The sequence below is a fragment of the Lucilia sericata genome, unplaced genomic scaffold (assembly GCF_015586225.1).
Source record: "Lucilia sericata isolate MDLA Ls3-8-SP2 unplaced genomic scaffold, ASM1558622v1 Contig000000F_arrow, whole genome shotgun sequence".
NCBI classification, from domain to species: domain Eukaryota; kingdom Metazoa; phylum Arthropoda; class Insecta; order Diptera; family Calliphoridae; genus Lucilia; species Lucilia sericata.
This window is the reverse complement of record NW_023994042.1, coordinates 3,654,135-3,675,750: the sequence shown is the minus strand read 5'-3', so window position 1 is coordinate 3,675,750 and position 21,616 is coordinate 3,654,135. Positions and strand designations below refer to the sequence as shown.

Genomic DNA, 21,616 nt, shown 5'->3' with positions numbered 1-21,616 from the left:
ATGCGGCCGTTATAGTGTGTGACAGCGACTTGGACTGTACAGTTTTGAGTAGCAGCCAGTTAGGTATTAGTATCTCCGTCGAAGGTAGTTTCGGTAGGGTGATCCAGGTTAGCGTATACTGTAGGTTTGGTTATCCATTGGAACCGTACTTAAGTTACTTGGATTCGGTACTACTCCTCGGGAGTAGTTATCCTGTAATCCTAAGCTTAGACGCAAATGCATGCTCTCGTATTTGGTTCAGTAAGATGGACAGGTTAGCCCCTGGTCACCAGAACTATATACGAGGAGTTATGATTAGCGAATGTCTGGTTGCCAAGTGCGTCATGGTGGTGATTGAGCCGAGTGACCTGTATACTTTTGACGGTCCTATGGGTACCAGTGACATTGAGCATACAGCTGCCCATGGTGCAGCTATGACAGCATTTGACTTTAGGTGGAGGGTGTGTAATGACTGGAGTGTAAGTGACCATAGGCTCATTGAGTTTTCGGCCGGTGGCCTCAGTGGTGCCGATTGATGACTTTAGGATACTGACGATATATGACCAGGTCGGTAAGATAGATCAGTTGATGTGTCACACTAATGACACTATATTGGGTCGACGTCGTAAGACAAGGTTCAGCAAAGTGAAGTGGTAGAATCGTGAGCTGGATCTAATGCGAAGGTCTGTCAGGCGTCTCCGGAAGCGATTCCAGAGAGCCAGATTCACTAACGCAGAGGATTTAGTTCAACGCAAAACTGACTATCTTTCGGCTTTACGTACGTATAAGGACATGATTGTTAGAGTGAAAGAGGACGAGTGGAGAGACTTCGAACGGGACATTATAAATCAACGGTTCCCAAATGGGGGTCCGCGGACCCCTAGTGGTCCGTAGTAAAATCCTAGGGGGTCCGCGAAGACGAACGAAAAAAACCATGAATAAACAATATTCTGCTTTTATATGTATGTATGTACATATCTCCAATTTTTGTGCAATAATCCCAAATTTTTTGGTGACTTTTTGAATTTTATTTTTTCGGTTGTTTATCAGGAAGAAGCTAGGCCCTACAAATTTATTGTATAACTTTTATAAAATAAAGTATTGCGTGATTTGTAATTTTTATTTCCTGTATATGTACTGAAATAATGGTTTTTATTTCAGACAAATAATACTCTGCCTTACAATTAAATTAGGGATACTGGTACCGGAGTATGAAGTTTAATTCAAAGACAAGCTTATTACAGATTTAAGTTTATCAAATTGTAAGCAAAAGTGTTCTTGTTTGAAAGGACTAAAATTATATATTTCCAAAACAGAGGTGACTCTTTATGTATATCTTTATAAATATTCCAATCCGACGTGATACACAGATTTTAACTTGATTTTGTTGACCAATACATATTATTAAATTAACATCAGAAAATCCATAGCGTTTCGCGTAAATATGTAGCCAAAAACCATGAAGTAAAATAATTCGTTGGTATTTTAAAATTCAAATTTAAGTTCCAAATTCACAGTACTTTAACAAAGAGTTCAAATCATATATTATGCGGATAACGCATTCCGCAACAACATAGAAGAAGTCCAACTTTCTTATATTATTTTCCCGAAAACTTAGCTCACTTACTCAGTTCACCCTTTGCAATCGCAACAAATTTTTGAAACGTGACTCCTTAAGCACATGTGACAATATTTGATAAAGAAACCTTTTCGCTACCTTGAAGAAAAATGAACATGAAAGATCTCACGATCATAAAATTAAACATCATGTTAACATATCAACAAAGAAGTCATTCTATCTTCAAAACATGCAATTGAAAACCTATCTGAAATATTATATATTCGCAAAGTACGGGAATATTTTATAGATATGACATCTCTACATTTATTAGACCTAGGAATTAATGAACTAGGTCAATTTTCGGATGGACAATTATTTAGAACAATAAGATATCAAAAAAAATATGTATGGGGGTCCGCGAAATTAAATAAGTTCTTCAAGGGGTCCGCGAAGTAAAAATCGGTGGGAACCGCTGATATAAATGACTATTGGGGTGCGGTTTACCACATCTGCAGGGGTAGAAGTAGACTTGAGGGGTAGAAGTAGACTTGAGGACTTGGGATCCCTTCATGTTGGCGATACTGTATTGTCAACATGGGGGGATTGCATGAGCCTTCTGTTGGATGTTTTCTTTCCTTGTGAGGAGTATGCTGTTCTACTTTCCCCTGGGAGAGTGGATGGCCCTCCGATCTTGGAAAGATTTAAAATATCTGACACTGTTTGCCGCGTCAAAAGCAGAAAATCGCCAGGTATTGATTACTCGAGAGATGTGGAAAAGCATCCGGAAGGCCGTGGCAGAATATCTGGAGGGCTGCTTTCCTGAAGCTTGGAAGATTGCTCGGGACGTCGTTCTCCTGAAGTCTCCCTATAGGGTGAGGAGTAATCCTCGCTCTTATCGGGGCATCAGTCTCCTCCCTGTACTTGGAAAAGTGCTCGAAAGGATGATGGTGTTTCGACTAAATGAGATCGCCAGGCCGTCATCTTCTGAGTTTCAGTTAGGCTTTAAAGAGGGCATGAGTGTTGAGGACGCTTGGCAACATGTTCGCAGTACTGTGAGTAATTTTACGGCCAAATATGTCTTGGGCACATTTGTGGATTTTAAGGGTCCGTTTGTTTATCTCTCCTGGAGTGCAATTTTGCGTAGGCTTCGAGAACTGAACTGCCAAGAGATAGCTCTTTGGCAGAGTTACTTCAACGGTCGGAAAGCTTGTATTGTTGGTGCCAGCGGCACGGTTTGGAAAGATGTTGTGCGCGGTTGCCCACAGGGATCCATTTGTGGTTCATTTATATGGAACCTCATGATGGACCCTTTGCTGGGTGACCTTGTACGTACTTGTAAGCTGTGTGCGTATGCGGATGACCTCCTCATCAAGGTGGAAGGACAGTCTCGTGCTGTTATAGAAACCATTGGGGGGGAGGTTATGCGTCGCGTTAATGCGTGGTTTAGTAGCGTTGGTGTGGAGGGGGCTATGGACAAGACGGTGATGATGCTGCTAAAGGGCAGCTTATCATCGGCTCGTCCCCCGTGCATACGTTCTGGCAATGTGGCCCTCAAGTATGTGACTAAGGTCAAGTACTTAGGGATTACTATGAGCGAGAGGATGAACTTTTTGGTTCATCTTGTTCGGGTCAGGGACAAGCTTTCCGTCGTTGTGGGACAGATTATGGGGCCTCAGCAGGCGTGCCGTTTGTGTTATATACAAGGGGTTATTTGTTGCTTGTGCAACGTATGACTCTTCGGTATGGTACGAGACGGTTGTCAGTTGTAGGCAGAAACAAGGTCTTATCGTGTCAGAGAATTGCTTTGCTTGGCTTCTTGCCTGTTTGACGAACGGTCTCAACTGATGCTCTTCAGGTCTTGCTGGGTGAGTCACCCCTTGACTTGGAAGTAATACATCGTGGTATTGCTTTTAAGATCAAGAAGGAACTACCGCTTCTAGACCGGGATTGCCTTTCTGCTTCTGACGTGGTTGGAGGACCTAGAGATATCAAGGCACTGCTTTGGGAGTGTCTGATCTCTAGGTAGCGGACAAGATGGACCAATAGTGACAAGGGGCGGGTAACGTTCGTACAGGAACACCCATCCTTAAGCTTTGGCTTAAGTTTGGGTTTCATACTGACATGGCTAACATGGCTCTCTTAACGCATTTTTCCATAAGAGAAGTCTGTCCGAAACCGCGGACTCTAGGTGTGGGACAGTCATAGAAGACGTGGGGCACGTTCTTACAGCGTGTCCCCTGTACAGTGACATTAGGGACTACTTAGCGAGTATGAATATTACTCGGACCGGAGAAAATTGGGAGTACAGTAAGGCTTTAGAGGACGATAGGACAGTTGCTAGGTTGGGCGAATATGATAGGCAAGTATTCAACAGGAGAAGGACTGACGTTAGTGGAGGCAACCCCTAATGTGGTTAGCCGTTGGTGTCGTGCATTCTCGACACGCTGGCTTGGCCTAAGTTTGCACATAGGTTGGATAGTTACCGTTGGATAGTTACTTTCGTCTGATGTTGTGAGCTGATTTCCTTCCCCAACTTTGTTGTTTATATGCTGCGTTTTTAGTTGCTCTCCCTGCCCGACTTTTTGTTGTTATTGTTTTGTTTGTTTTTTAGGACTTCAACCACGTTGTTTCGCTGTCTCATCGTTGTCGTCGTTGTTGTTTCTTTGTTTTTTCGTCGTTGCCTTCGTTGTTCTTTCGGCTATCCTGGGTATCCGTGAGGGTGCTCTCTTAGTGTCTTGTGTGTACCGTCCTGCTGGTGTTAAGAATATGACGCAAAGTGTCGCTCGTGAGGGCGTCTTGTGTACCCTTTGTTGTATGTTTTGTGTTGCTGCTAGCCACCAGTCAGGTCCTATTTGGAGGCCAACTGGTAGTAGTTTATTTTAAACTACGAAGTCCGACCGGAGACTTAAAATCTGGTACCACGGGATCTGAAACTGGTTTTCTTCAGCCTGGATGATGGTGCGGCCATTTATGGAGTATCGTGGTGGCTGTGGTTTAGACCCAAATTGCGGGAAGAGCGTAAGCTCGGTGTGGAGGTGCATTGCAACCGGGTGCCGTGACCCATAGATCGATAGGAGTTTAGATAGTCAAACCAAGGGGGAGGTCATGTCCAAATGCATGACTTCAATTCTGGTACTCCTGCACCTCCCGTCATTATTGTATGGGTTGTGTAGGGGGGCGTTGGTCGACGCACTGTATTCACCCGGTGTTAAGAGCACAGTGGGAAATTTATGTCGTTTTCTGATCATAATTCTCTAACTTTTTATATGTTAGAGATAAATGCCTAAAATTTTACACCAACAATGCAACAGTTTGAACAAAAGTTTTGTGGTAATATTTCTTTTCGAATGTAATGAATTAATGAACAATTGATATTATTAACCCCTTAAATAGAAATAAGTTTTATCTAAATATAATTTATACATATAAATGAATTGTGAATAAATAAAAACCTACCATTACGCAGCAAAAACTTATATTGAAAAGTAATGAGTTAAAAGCTTTTCACTACTTATTCAACAGCATTTTAACTCATTATTTTAACACGGTCATGACATTGGAGGCAAGTACTTACCACGCTCTCTTACAAATTACTACTTATATAAGTACTTATAAATAAGGAGTTAAAAAGTTGTTTTGTTTTAAACAAAAAAATTGCTCACACAGAATAAGGGCCGGGCTTCTTGTTGTTTAATTCGCTATCTTACTCATAACAGCACTGCTTACTTATTTTATTGCGTGTCCAATAATGGTTTTCACGGAAAAGATTTAAAGTACTTACTTAACTGACCATATGTAAGTAATTATAAGTATACTTAAAAGTAATTCAGACGGTAAGTAGTAGTCACTAATAAGTAAGTGGTTATGTAAGTACAAACATTACCGAGTTTTTGCTGGGTATGTACACTTTTTTAAATTTATTTCTCATTGAGATAATTAATATGTTCAGGTTCTTTGAAAAGCTTCTGTATGTATATCTTTTTTGATTTAAAAAAAATTTTTCCTGAGAAGGTAAAGTCAATTATCGACCGATCCTTATAAAATGTTGTACTCGTATTTTTAAGCCAATAATGAGCTTTTATTGGTGGTAGGGCCAGTTATGTGGTTATCTTCGTAGAATTTTGTAGAACGATTTCGGTTCATACAAATCTTGTTTATGCCGAGTTTCATCGCTATACTCGTAATTTTAAGCCTGTAATTTAACGCTAATTACACATGGTCAGGAATAATGCAATGGTCGTTAAGGTGTACTATAAGGCTTTCAAGCAATAACTTTTCAAAAAGTTTTGAGAATGTAGACAACAGGCTAATGGGATGGTATGATGTTACTTGAGTGACATCTTTTCCCGGTTTTGGTATCATAACAATTTCGGATACTTTCCATGAGGTAGGGAAATATCCAATACGTAGCATCGAGTTAAAGATGAACAAAATAATTCTCAGTGCTGAATTGGGTAGGTTAATTATCATCGTGGTAGTAATTTTATCTATACCAGGTGATTTTCCTACCTTTGGACCTTTGATTGTCATCTTCACGGTAGAGAACCGGAATTTTATTGGGCTTGGAACCAAATTATTTATAATGTTAGCACTAATAGAGTTTTCCAGATTTTTCCTACCGAGCGCGTCCCCGGGTGGCGGATAGGGGGTGGTGATGGACCATCTGTCCTCTCCCAGCTTTAATTTCACTTAAGCTGAGGGAGGGCAGATTGTCCACCACCTGGGAATATTATATTCCCCGCGGACCAAAAAACTGGAAAAAAAAAAAAAACAAATATGGAAAATAAAAATAAAAAGATAAAAGTTACGGTGCAGGGCCTAAATAACCCAGTACCGGCGGCAAGTGTTGATCTACTCGCGAGTCACGTGTCGTCGTCATCCTGCAATCGTGAGCAGAATACTACTACGGAGGTGGGTACCTTGGCCTCCGTGGCGGACAATGCGTCAAGTGTACAGCATGCCGCTGGCAAAAATATAGGGGTGAAAGAGAAGGATGTACTCGGAGAGAGCTCTAAGCTACCTCAGCCTTTAAATATAGGTGAGGGTTCCGACTCTGAATCCTCAGATGATAATAATAATAATACCATTATAGCAAATCCCAAAAAGGATGAAGTAGAGCAAATGGTGAAAGAGGTGAGTGATAGCATAGCTAAACTACCTATTACTAAGAAAAGACTTTCTGGAGCACAGAGGAGGAAGTTGAAAAAGATGCTTCAGGAAATCATAGTTAGTCAATCCCACGACACTCCAAAGGAATCGGACTCTCTCACAAGATCTGAGGCAAAAAGGATCAGGTCACCCGAGGAGTTGACAACTGAGAATAAGCCTAAGAAGAAAAAGAGCTCCCCGTCTTCTAATATACAGTCGAAGCCAAGCCATACTTCACTCAAAGGAATCTCAAGTGAGAATCCTGCGAGTAAGGGTGACAACGCCAAGCCAGATATTCCGAAGACGAACACGTCGGCGAAATCAACCTCGAAGGTAAGGGAATCTCAAAAGAAGCCCCGAAAAACGAAGAAGGAGAAGCTAGACGGAGGAAAAGGTAAAGAGCCGCCATCTTACGCCAAAGTTGCCAGAAGTAGGCACCGGGACGATCTCTGCTATGCAGTTTACGATGCCGGTAATCCGACAGGCAAAATTCCAATAGACCAACAGAGTAAAATAGAAGACCTGGTCAACAATAAGATAGTGGACCATGCAATAGCTTCAAAGGGCAAACAACCAATAGAGAGCGAGAGCTGCGAGTTCAGCATGGGCGTGATGTTGATGAGGTTGGCATCTCACCAATGTGTTAGCACCCTAAAGAACTTGGTGGAAAGTATCCCTCCTCCCTGGGACGGCGCTAGGCTGGGACTGGCAAAGAAGAGCGAGCTTCCGGTGCTCCTAAAGTCCACTGTCTACATAAAAGGATGGGGCAGTAAACTGGCTAATGAACGTATACTGGAAATTCTTGGAGGTCAAAATGCTGAGCTGGCCGTGGAAAAATGGGATGTCTTTTACAGGAAAGAAGAACCTGAGGGAACTTTATTTGTAATAGGTATCGACCAGAAATCCATGGCTAGTCTTGCCAAGAATAAAGGTAGGGCTTACTTCGCCTCTAAATCTGTCATATTCAAAATTGGGAAGGTGCCGATTGGAAGGGCTGTTACAACAAGCCTCGAAAAGGACACTAAAAAACCTAAGACCACAGTATCCACTACTGATAACGTTGAGGAGTCAAATCCTAAAATCGAGGAATTTACCATTAACTCGCCAGAAGAAAGTGTAGTTGCCCTTTCCAAAATTGGGAAGGCGCCGATTGAAAGGGCTGTCAAAACCGGCCCCGACAAGGACACTAAAACACCTAAGACAGTACCCAAAGCATCATTAGCAAGTACTAGCAATGTTGAGGAGTCAAATCCTAAAAGCGAGGAGGAAATCACTCACCCGCCAGAAGACAGAACAGCAATGCTCTCCAGAATTGGGAATGTGTCTATTAAAAATACTGCTATTCCTATGCCTGATAAGGACACCGCAGTGCCATCAACAGTACTCACTGCATTAATAGCCACTTCAGGCTATCCGGAGGAGTCAAATCCAAAGAGCGAGGAGGTGACCACCAACTCGCTGGAAGACAGTTTAATGGATGACCATGATTGAGGTTATCCAAATAAACCTCCATCGGAGCGAGACAGCTACCAACGCTCTGATGGCTAAAATCAACACAGGTAAAATACATATAGCTTTAATCCAGGAACCTTGGACGATTCGCAACAAGGTTTCTGGATTAAATCACGTAAATTTCCAACTTTTCTACGCTGATACAGGATCTCGCCCGAGAACATGTATCTTATGTCACAAGAACTTATGTTTTCTCCTCTCAACAGGATTATCAACATCGGATGCAACGGTGCTGAAGCAAGGTCGAGGCAACATATACCTTGCATCTATTTACCTGCCTTTCGATTCTCCGACCCTACCACCAACGTCGGATCTGATGAAACTGGTTGAAGAGGCACAAAGGAAAAATAAGAAAATTGTAATAGGTTGTGATGCCAACTCGCATCATGTAGCTTGGGGTAGTACAAACACCAATCGCAGGGGACAAGCCCTCATGGATTTCTTTAATACTAAAGACTTGATAACATTGAACTTAGGTAATAAAGCTACCTTCGTCAATAGAATCAGAGAAGAAGTATTAGATATAACTATATGTTCAGAAGAGCTTATAAACGAAATTCAGGATTGGAGAGTTTCGGACGAGCACTCCTTTTCTGATCATCGGTACATAAGATTCAAAATACTAAGGCCACCACCAAAGCCGATAAAGTTTCGGAATAAGTCTAAAACTAATTGGACAATGTTCGGGGCCTTACTAAAGAACCGTTTAGGTCAGGACACTTTTCAATGTCGAAATAAAGAGGATATAGATGCCAAAGTGGAAACGTTCACAAGTGCCCTGGTTGAATCGTTCGAGGACAGCTGCCCTCTGCGAGAGCGGAGATCTGCCCAGGAAAAACCCTGGGTAACTGGGGAGATCCGGAACCTTGGGAAGACTCTTCGCAAACTATTTAACCGGGCACGGCGTAAAAAGACCGCAGTATACTGGGATGAGTATCGTAATAAACTTGGTGAATATAAGAAAATCGTTCGAAGAGCCAAACGAGACTCCTGGAAACTTTTCTGTGAACAGGTAGATAGCGTAAATGACGTATCGAAGATAAAAAAATTCCTATCCAAAACTCATGTCCAACCGGAATCTATGATCGATGACACGGGCAGGAGGCTTGAGGATATGGAGGAGACAATGAAACTCCTAATGGATTCTCATTTCCCACCCGGTATATCGAATAACATAGATGAACCGATATTGGAGGAAGGGGAGGGTAACACGGAAATAGTTATTACAACTGACATGGTTAAAGGGGCAATCAAGAGCTTTGCTCCCTATAAAGCTGCAGGGCCGGATGGAATTTTCCCGGCACTTTTGCAGATGGAGGCGGGACTGGTTTCCGTACATCTGTCACAGATATTCACTGCATGCTTAAAATTGGCATATACCCCAGTTAAATGGCAGGATGCAAGGGTAATATTTATACCCAAACCAGGGAAACCTAGCTATGCGACACCTAAGTCCTATCGACCGATAAGTCTTACGTCCTTCCTACTTAAAACCTTGGAACGGATAGTCGATAGCATGGTTAAAAGCAGCATACCATACAATGACCTTAAATATAAGCAGCATGCTTATGTAAAGGGACGATCGGTGGAAACCGCTTTAAATGAAGTTGTCCACTACATAAGTGAATATTTCGATAGCAAACTGTATACACTGGCAGTATGCATTGACATCGAAGGCGCTTTCAATAACGTGCACACTGATACCCTTATCCAATCCCTAGACCAGTTTTATGTTGACCGGGTGCTCCGTAACTGGATCAACTACATGCTAAGGAACAGATGGATAAGCTGCGAGATGTACGATATAACTATCAGGAAAAAGGTATTTCGCGGTATACCACAGGGTGGCATTTTGTCACCTTTACTCTGGGTCACCACGATTAATAGCCTCCTAAGGACCCTAACCGAGAAAGGACTTAGACCTGTCTGCTATGCAGACGATGTCGTAATACTTTTAAAGGGAAAGGATCCAAATTACTTGTGTGGAAGAGCTGAGGAGGCTCTGAATACGGCCTTGAGCTGGGCTCAACCGAGAGGCCTCAATGTTATCCCGGCGAAGACGGAAATCTGTCTTTTCACAAGAAAGACAAAAATTTCTACATATACTGAACCTTGCTTCTTGGGCAAGAAGATACCGGTGACAGACAAAGTTAAGTACTTAGGTGTAATACTTGACCGGAAATTAAAATGGAGACACCACATAGAGGATAGGATCAACAAGGCACATCGGTGCTGGGCGATATGTAGGAGAACCATAGGCATGAAATGGGGTCTTAGTCCTACTATGACAAATTGGCTTTATAAAAGTGTAATTAGACCAATTCTAGCTTATGCTTCAATAATCTGGTGGACTGCTTTGGACAAAAAGTGTAATATCAAACTACTACAGGGAGTTCAGCGTACATGCTGCTTGGGTATAAGTGGTGCCATGTGTACTACTTCAACCAAGGCTCTGGAAACGTTGCTAGATATTCCACCCATTGAAACATATATAAGATATGAGGCGGCGCTTACAGCCGAACGGCTCTTTACTTTAGGCGAACTGGCCAAAAACGGTTATAGGACACGTCATCAATGTATACTGGACACATTGGAAGGTTATACACATTCATCGGACGTGCCTGATCGCATACCAGACACTGAATATGTCGGAAACTTTGAAACGCTAATCCCAGATAGAATGTCTTGGTCAAGCGGAACATTAGAGCAAATACCAGTAGGAATCCGTTGCTACACGGATGGCTCTAAATTAGGGGACAAAGTGGGTCTGGGGTTCTATATTGAAGACCCAGAAACAGAAATATACCACCGTTTACCTAATCATAACACAAGCTTCCAGGCAGAAGTACGAGCAATAACGGAATGTGTAAATTGGATTAAAATAAATATGGCGCCCACAGGGCTTAATATATTTACCGACAGCCAGAAGGCAATTTGTGCGATATCAGGTGATAGAATTAAATCTAAGACCGTATTGGATTGTAAGAAAGCTTTAACTGAATACTCTCCCAGAGGTAAGGTTCACATCATATGGGTACCAGGCCACTCGGGAGTAGTCGGCAACGAAAGGGCGAATGTAATAGCTTTAAAGGGAAGGGAGCTCGATGTAGTTAACCTGACAAACGCAAAACCATTCGACGCAACAAAAGCTGAATTAAAAATATGGATGAGAGAATCCCATAAGGCCTCTTGGAATAATGAAACGGTGGGTAGAACCACAAAGATTCTATGGGGTGACCCTGATGAGAGCAAGACGAGAAATCTTCTCAAAATGAGCAAGTCTGAGGTTAGTATGATGGTACGTATTCTCAGTGGACACACAGGATTACGAGCACATCTATACAAAATTGGACGTGCGAATTCAGACGAATGTAGAGCATGTGGAGAGGACAGTGAAACTCTGGAGCACTTTCTTTGCCATTGTCAGGCATTCGTCGAAGTTAGATCCAAGTATCTTGGAAGTGATGTTATTCCAGAAATAACATTGTTAACCAACACCGATTGGAAGATTCTTAGGAATTACGTCCAGGAAACTGAGTTTCTGAACATGGAAAAATAATACATTCAGTGAACATTTTTTTTTTTTTTTTTTTTTTTTCTTGAATTGGAGCGCACAACAGGCCCGATAGTGGCCTAGGTGTATTTCTTCGGATTTGATGTAGTATACATCCTCCTATCAACCTACCTACCTACCTACCTAGCACTAATAGAAGAATCTGTATCATTTTCAGTAAACACATTCTCCAAGTGATTGGCGAATGCGAATTGGGTGATTCATATGCAATAGGGCATTGCATATGTTTAACAGTTTTCCAGAGACTATATTCTGTTTTCTTAGTAGGGTCTAAGTTTTTGAGATAATTTCTCAGATTAGATTCCTTATTATTTTTTAAGGCAATGTGAAGTCTTCTTTGACACCGATTAAGTTTGACCTTCAAATTTATTAAATTTAATACACAATACATTAAGCTTTCATTTTATGTTAATTTTAACGCGGAGGCAAGGGGAGCTTCATAAATAGAACATTAAATACAAAATATGCAAATATTAAGAGCAGTTTATATTCTTATTTAAAGATTATGACTTAATAAATATCTAAACAAAATACTCTATCTAATATTAATAAAAATATTTGCCGCCAAATGCTATATCATCGAAAATAATGACCTTAAAAGTGGCTATTTTAAAGCACAAAAATATTGCGCCATAATCATAGTCATCAAAAAAGTATACTTTAAGTATCATTTATTAAAATGTATACTTTTAGCTACTATAGACGAGAAAAAGCTTACTTTTTCGGCTAAAGTCAGTTTTATATTTAAAACAAGCTGAAGTTGTTTTTAACAAAGTCAACATCACTTTAACTCTATCGTCATTTATCAAAAGTTACAAAATCAAACAAACCAAAAACAAAGTGTATGAATTATGTTATCCTAATATATATTATAAATCTCTTTGTAAGTCTGTTCGTTTGTTTGTTCGTCAATCACGCCTAATCGGCTGAACCGATTTTCTTCAAATTTGGAACATAGTTAGATCTATACTTGAAGAGTGTTATATATATTTTTTCAGAACTTGGACTAGGAGGGGGTAAAATGGGTGAAATACGGGCAAAATGAGTACTTTTGATAGTAAATACTGATTTTGTCTATCCTTCAAAATCATTTTCGATTAAACTACTTAATTTCAGACAATTCAAACTACTTCAATGAATAAATAAAACAAATAAATAAACAAGTAAAAATTTATAGTTGATCATGGCTGACGATATGATGCCCTACACCAGTGATTATGTTACAAATGTTGATTATTTTTTTTAATAATAAAGCATTTAAATTAATTTTTACTTTAATTCAGAAATATTTTTCCAATTTATTGACAAAAAAGGATTTTCTGAAAGAGGGTTATATGGGGGTAGGTGGTTAATATGGGCCTATCCTTATAAATTTTGGTAAAGGGATTAAAACATTAAACTTATTCAAACTAAACTGGCAAAAACGGCTAATTATGTGTTCCTTTGCTACATTTTTTGTACTTTTATGAAATTTGAGAAATATATATGTTTTTATTAATATTTTTCCGTAATCGGTCAAGAAATGTGTTTTTCAAAAATGTTTTTGCAAAACATTATTGAAGAGGGAAAGGTTCCTCTCTGACATGATTTTCTTAATAAATGTTCTACAACATCGATTTCTGAAATGATTCAAAATATATTAAACAAAAAACATAAATTTGAATAATTCAATGGAGAAAGAGGGTATGGGTAGTAGTTTTGGTACTGTGAAATTTCAATGAAATTTCTTTTATAGCTATATACGATCACAAAGAAATTGTAAGGACTTTCTTCATAAGGAGACCTTCACCATGTTTTGAAACACGAAGAAGTTAGGGAAAAATTTGCAAATGTATAAATTAAAATTTATAAATTGGCAAAAAAAAAATTGTGATGTAATTTCTTAGTGAGGGGTAAAATGAGTAAAATTTTTTCATTTCGTAAATGCTATGTTATGTCATTTAAGTCAACGAAATTTTTATATTTCTGAATGTTGAAAATCTATGGACATAAAGCAGATTTTTTAGTTTACTCTGACGGGAGAATACTTAAGTATAAGGTTATGAAACCACTTAAAACCCCGAGCAACGCTGGGCAAAAAAATCTATTTTTTTTATAAATTATGGAAAAAGTGTTGAAAAATAATTGAAGAGATGTGTACAATTGAGTACAATGTAAATTATTTTGGTTTTATCGAATATTTGTGTGAAGAAAGAAAGCCTAAGTTGCATGTATAAGGAACGGTTTGCCCATTTGAGCTGGACGCTGATGAGTTTTTTTGCGATATAGGCTTCTTAAAATAGCAACGCACTTTTTAATAAGTTTATTTTTCTTTAAAATGTTAAAATAACAATTTATATTTTGTTTATATCTTAGTTCTTTTATTGCATCAGCTGTGCAGAGATGCCACATATGCAGTATTTATACCAGTTTGTATGCAAAATTTCAAACATTTTACTAAGCACCCACTTAAAGCTGGCTCAACTTAAAACTATTATTAATTTCCACTGTAGTTAAGAAACAGTTAGTAACAGGTTTATATTATAGTTGTTTTTAAAAAGAACCGACTTTAGTGTTTGACTATGATTATGGGCCATTGTATTTAAAATCCTTCACATTTTGATGATCAGCTTCTATTCTACCATTTCCTACTGTGCACCGTGAGCTTAGACCGTCAAGGTAGGCGCTCACGTTAAACACGGACAAATCTTTCCCTATCTATTATCTAGTGAAAACACAGCCAAGGGAACGGGCTTGGAATAATTAGCGGGGAAAGAAGATTCTGTTGAGCTTGACTCTAATCTGTCAGTGTAAGGAGACATAAGACGTGTAGAATAAGTGGGAGATAATTATCTTTCGGGGCATTTATCAACAATGAAATACCACTACTCTTATTGTTTCCTTACTTAATTGATTAAGTGGAACGCGTATCAATTCTTAGCCATTTTACGGATATATTTATATATCTTATGGTACTAAGAATTTGTTATATAATTGTAAACAATATGTATTTTAATCGAAAATCTTTAAAATTTTTAGAATTTACAGTCGACGTTGTATAGTTGTAAGTCGTAATATTTTTATTTATTGATTTGTTTTTGTTTGCTACGACGATGATTGTGAATTTTCTTACCGGTAAAAATTGCTGGTTCATGGAATCAATAGTTGATATTGATTGGCGACTGGTTCTTTTTTCTTTGTTATAATTTCCAAATCCACTATCTAAACGATCCATCAAACCATTCGAATATTTCCGTACACTAATATTATTTGCAACCGGTTTAACATTGAGAAATATTGCATCCTGTTTCTTTTTTCTATTATAATTATTCCACATTTTTATTCGATTTTAAATTTTATATATTTCAACACTTGTGACCGTAATGAAGCAAATCTTCTTATTTTTCCAAAATATCGACACCGATACGCAATTGTTACCGCAAGTAACTATTTGTTAATGATTAAATAAATTTAACTTTGAGCTGGACACAGAAAATTTTGTATCATTAAAATTCATAAATTATAAATCATGTTGTTTAATGGTCGGAATTCATAATTTTCTTTTTATTTGTTTTTTTATTATAAATTTATGAGACGAGTTAAGAGGGATGGTTATTTTGTTTTTAAGGGCGATAAATAGAATTTCTAATTTTTTTATTGAAAAAAAAATGTAACAAAACTGCATCGATTTCACGAAAACAATGACAATTCTTTGGTGTTATTGTTTAATCGCTTATACGTAATTTCCTAAATTCTTGTACAAAGTCTATTAAAATTTGTAATTTGATTGGTCACTTCAGTAGTCTTTTTTATTGTATTTCTTATAAGTAGGTATTGCATTGCACATTGTATTTACATTTGTCTACAACTTATATTCGGCGTCATTTATTACAAAAGTTCAAAAGAATGACAACTAATATATTTATTTACTTTTACATGGACTTGGCCTTGTAGAAGTTTCATTTAAATTTAGGTTATCTAAATAAATGAATAAATACCTATTACACTTTTGGTTTTATTTTTTTATTTATAGATTTATTACAAAAATTGTAAAAATTACAAACAAATTTATATCAAACTAATTTTATCGAATTATCAAATTTAAAATTGTAGAAATTTAACTTAAATATTTTCTTATTATTCTATACTAGTTAAGTATTCCTAAAAGTATGCTGTGATATATAATTTATTTAACAGTCAGTATACTAACATTTAACAGACTGAGGAATGTAATGTTTAGCGTAATTTGTATATGTGTGAAAAATACATAGTTAGAAACCCTGTAGGAAATGTCAATATTAAAAATGTGCTGACAGTGCTAGAGTGGAATTGTGTCAACAGTGCTAGAGTGGAATTGCACCCCATACAAGGCTTAAGGTAGAATTACCCGAACGTTGCTGTCCACGTACTGTAACGTACCGTACCGTTACCTCGTTTGTGCACTTATAGTACATTTAAAAACGTAACGCTTGTCTTGGAAATAAACACAAAATAATTTAAGCTTTTAGGCGTTTTTTTAATATAAAGGTAAATTAATTAGCAATAACTTGCCTTTTTGTTATTTCTTTAAGACTATTTTATGTAGGTATTTAAAAAAATTCAAAAATTATAAAAAGCAAAAATAAATTACATAAATATTCAATCAGCTGTTCGAAACAGTGATGGTTATTGAGAGGCACTTTCTTTAAAATGGTTAAGTAGAAAAAGTACCAAAATTAAAAAATGTATATGTATAAGTAATAGCATTTAACTCATCAAGCGTTTTTTCCTGTTGTTTTTAAAATTATTTTCAACTTTTTTTAGAAAGTATTGAAAAATTTAAAGCTACCTTTACTTGCACTTGCAAAATTGAAAGTATCGAGCTATATAAATTGCATTAAATACAAATCAATGATTTTAAAAATATACATTTTTAAACTAACGTCTGTATTTAATGAGATGGAGCTCTCAAATTTACATCATTAGAAAGCCCAAATTGTTGTCTGCAAAATTTTATGTAATATCGATATATTTTTAGATAACTGAGATAACGCCTGGTTCTATAATTATAATTAGAAAGTATTTTAAACAGTTTAACTTTGATTTGTTGGAGTTTGATACGTCATTAACGTGTTTTCTATAAAATTGTATGTATACACATTGCTAACATCACATATTAAACAATTTATTAAATTTAAAATAAATAAAAAAAATAAAAAAAGTATGAAAAAAGGGAATTTGTACCACAGTTCTATTCTACATACAAAAGTGCCATCACTGTTCTACAAATGTCACGTAAAAACGTTATAAAATTCTATTTTATACAGGTTGAAACGTTACGGCTACATTTCGGTAAGCATTTTCATTGTTTTTCCTTAATCAAAAACGATCAGCTGACACGTTTTCTTACAGTTACAGTACGTTGCGCTTGGGTAATTCTACCTTTAGTGCTATAGACATTTAACATGTCTATGTCATTAAAATCATCTAGTAACATTATGAGTATTGATATTTTCAAAATCGTATGGCAAAAATGAAAATAGGTGACCACAAGTTTTAGCGCGTGAAGCTAAATGAAGCAAATGTACGTTGAATTCGACTCAAATACAACAGAGAAGTTTTCAACAAATAATTTTAAACGTTTATGAGCTTGTTCAATATTACGTTCTACGTGACGTGGACTACAAAGTAGCCTATAAGCTCAATGCAAAAGTAAAAATTCATTAAAAATATCTTCGTGCACGTAGCTATTGAGTACAACTATGCCTGAATTAGCTAAGAACTGGAGGACGTAGCTCAGTCGCTTTCCAATGATGTAAATCTTCCAACGATCTTGGTTTTCTCGGGAATTCCTTTGGAAAATATGTCACAGGCAGACAAGATGCATGTTATCAAATGAAGTTTGTGATATCATATTATAACCCAATTCTTCGAGTTGTGCTTTTTCCTATTTTAAATACATATATTGGAATGATGTTTTGGATATATCCTTAGAGCAAAATCGACATCGGAAATAAAAGTGCCAGTGAAGCTACTGTACGTGAATACATATCAACTTTTTACCTACTTGCGTGCACTTTGTACATCCATCAGCCTTTGCTGGCGCATCACATATTATACAACAAACCCTTAATATTGATATTTTTCCATTTAAAACAAACTCGTCTCTAAGAAAATGCACTTCATTAACAAAATCGTTTAATAGTCCTTGACGCATTCTGGTTTTTCATTGCCTATATAGCCCAACAGCAAAAGGCACAATTTTTTCCTTTTTCTTAGAATTAACTAAATTTACTTTATCGTCAGGAACATTAACAACTTGGGTACATATGTCTTTCATATATAAAAATACATTTATTCAGGATTTCGTAAATTAAATAGAGATTAACATAGAAGCGAAAAAAATCATAAAACTACTGCAGGATTTATATGTATAAAGATCAAAATGCCAGAGCCACTGAAAAGCACAAGCTTGAAAATATTAATACAAAATCACGTCAATTCAATTAAGAAATTAACTAATGCAAATAAGAGAAAAAACAATCATTAGACAAATTTTGCTCGCTAAGCCCCTTTTCACGATTTTTAGTGCGTGATTGAAATATTCATTATTCAGCTGAATTGGTGCTCTTAGCTACAGGAACAGGATGATGAATCTACAAATTTGGGATGATGAGTAATGAGTCAATTTAGATAAAATTTTTAGATTTAGAAACACTAAGGCCCATTATTATAACTTGCCAATAACTAAAGTTAGGAAGTTATCGTATAGATAGTGTGTTTTTCGTTATTACAAGTCAACTTTAGCTAAAAGTGTCCGATAGGCTAACGGGAAGATCACCTTACCTTTAACTTTTAATGTAAGCTTTAGGAATTTTTTTTAAATTTGAATGAAAAATAAATTCAATGTCATTTTTCATATGAAAAATATTATTAACGGCTAAAAGTATGCTACGGTTTTTGTATAATAAAAAATTATGTTGTAATAATGAAAATGTTTAAAGTTCACTTTATTCCTCACTTTAATTAAAGTTACCTTTTATTATTACGAACATTAAAGGCAAGTTGTAATAATGGCCCTAAATATGCTAATAGTTATACTTTTTCGTTCTCCAACTGGTACTTTTTGAGTTTTCTATGATATTAAAATCGAAACATAAATATAAACTTTTAGTTAGGTACATTTTCCTTCTTCACTGGTACATTTTTGAGTTTTATTTAAAATTAAATCTAGAAACATGAAACTAAGCATGTAGGGCCCGGAGTAAATAAGAACTTATAAAATGGGATTTTTGGTACTTTTTCGTTCTTCAAAAGGTACTTTTTGGATTCTCTTTGATATTGAACCTAGAAACATGAAATTAAGCATGTAGAGCCCGGATTAAATAAGAACATATAAACGGGAACTTTTTGATACTTTTTCATTCTTTAACTGGTAATTTTTGAGTTTGCTATAATATTAAACCCAGAAATTTGAAATTAATCTTGTATTTAGCTACACTCTTCGTAATTGAATAAAATAAATATTAAAATATACTTGTTTCTAGGTTCAATATATAAAATCTATGTAAGTCCCCTTTTAATAAGGACTCTATAAGTTTGATTTTATGATTCTAGTGTCAATATTACAGAAAATTAAAAAAGCAGTTGAAGTATAAAAGGTACCATACAATGACTTTTTATAGATTTTTATTTAATCAGGATAATGCATGTTTAATTTTCAACCAAAAATTCCTCTCATAACCAAAGGACCAGAAAGTCTCCTTCTTAAATTTTCGTTCAATCAGGACACTGAGTGTTTAAATTTATGTTTATATATGCAATATTTTAGAAAACTCAAAAAGTACCAGTTGGAGTACGAAAACAGACCTATTTTATTTACTTTCATATTAATAAGTTCAATATTATAGAAAATTCAAAAAGTACCAGTAAAAGAATGAAAAAGTACCAGAAAATACTCCATTTTAAATTTTTATTCAATCAAGTCCTTGGCTGCTTAGTTTTATGTATCTAGGATCATTAAAATAGAAAACTCAAAAAGTACCAGTTAAATAACGAAAAAGTACCAAATGGTTCCATTTGATATGTTCTCATTTACTCCGGGGTCTACATACTTAATTTCATGTTCCTAAGTTCAATAAAATAATAAAATAAACTCAAAAAATACCAGTTATAAAACAAAAATGTTTCAAAAAGTCCCCTTTTATAGGTTAATTTATGTTTCTAGGTACCTCTTAGTGAACGGAAAAGTACTAAAAATTCCCCTTTTCTAGATTCTTATTACATTTGGGCTTCACATGCTTAATTTCATGTTTCTGGGATCAATATTATATAAAACACAAAAAGAACCTTTTCAAGAACGAAAAAGTACCAAAAAGTCCCCTTTTATTTGTTCTCACTCAATCCGGGCTCTACTTGCTTAATTTCATGTTTCTAGATTTAATATTATAGAAAATTCAAAAAGTTCCTTTTAAAGAACGAAAAAGTACCAAAAAGTCTCCTTTTATAGGTTCTCACTTACTCCGGACTCCACAAGATTGATTTCATGTTTCTAGGATCAATATTATAAAAAACACATAAAGTACCTTTTGAAGAACGAAAAAGTACCAAAAAGTCCCCTTTTATATGTTCTCACCTACTCCAGGCTCCACATGCTTGAGTTTATGTTTCTAGGATCAATATTATAAAAAACACAAAAATACCTTTTGAAGAACGAAAAAGTACCAAAAAGTTCCCTTTTATATGTTCTTACTTCCTCCGGGCTCTACATGCTTAATTTCATGTTTCTGGGTTCAATATTATAGAAAATTAAAAAAAAAAGAAAAACTTTGAAGAACCAAAACCTCCCCTTTTATAGATTCTCACTTGATCCGGGCTCTACATGCTTAATTTCATGTTTCTAGGTTTAATATTATAGAAAATTCAAAAAGTTCCCTTTGAAGAACAAAAGTATAGATTTTCATTTACTTCGTGCCCTACTTGCTTAATTTCATGTTTCTAGGTTAAATTTCAAAAAGTACCAGTCGAAGTACGATAAAGTACCAATAAGTCCCCTTTTATAGATTCTCATTTACTCCGGACTCTACATGCTTAATTTAATGTTTCTAGCAAAGAATAAACAAGAAGTGAAACGCTGTCATTTTTTTACAACAATAACATTACGCTCTTCTCACAGACGAGTGCTGTGTAAATCCAACACATATGTAAAAATGTTATTCTCTCTCCAAACTTCAAAACTTTTTCGCGAAAATTTGAGGATAATAGCACTTTGAAATATTTTTTTATCACTTAACATTATATTTTATAATTTTTTTGCACAATTTAAACACATTTAACAGCCCGAAAATTATATATTTTTTACAAACGAGAAAAAAATATTTTTTATTTTTTGACATTGAATTTTTGTTGTTTGAAATTAAAACTAAAAAAAAACAATGTTGTAAATTTTCGTATGGTAAACGAAAAAGATATTTCAAATAAATAATTTATTTTTTCAATATTATAGATTAAAAAACAAATAGACGTGTTTATAAAATGTTTATAGATAAAATATGTGCAAAATATCTTAAGAAAAAACCTTTCAAAGTATAAATTGAAATGTAATAATTTTTTTTCAATATTTTTCAATACTATTTTTTGCAACTATGTTGACTTGAGAATTCTACTAATACATTCTTAGAGTTAGGTACCGGATGACAGTAGACTTAGGTACTTTTGACAACAGTTTCATTTCTTATTTATTCTTTGGTTTCTAGGTTTAATTTTAAAGAAAATTCAAAAAAGTACCTGTGTAGAACGAAAAAGTACCGAAAAATGCCTTTATTATTAATTTCATGTTTCATAGCAAAGAATAATAAGAAGTTGGACTATGACATTGTTTTACA

General features: G+C 35.9%; 1 protein-coding gene across 1 annotated transcript in view; it reads right to left on the bottom strand.

Annotated features, from left to right (window-relative positions):
• The window catches only part of LOC119605399 (gustatory and odorant receptor 63a), a 31,987-nt gene extending 16,821 nt beyond the window's left edge, over window positions 1-15,166 (bottom strand). The window contains exon 1 of the mRNA XM_037958521.1: window positions 14,887-15,166. Within this exon, the coding sequence (XP_037814449.1) occupies window positions 14,887-15,090 (204 nt within the window). The 5' untranslated portion in view covers window positions 15,091-15,166. The remainder of the gene's footprint in view (window positions 1-14,886) is intronic.
• Window positions 15,167-21,616: the final 6,450 nt, after the last annotated feature.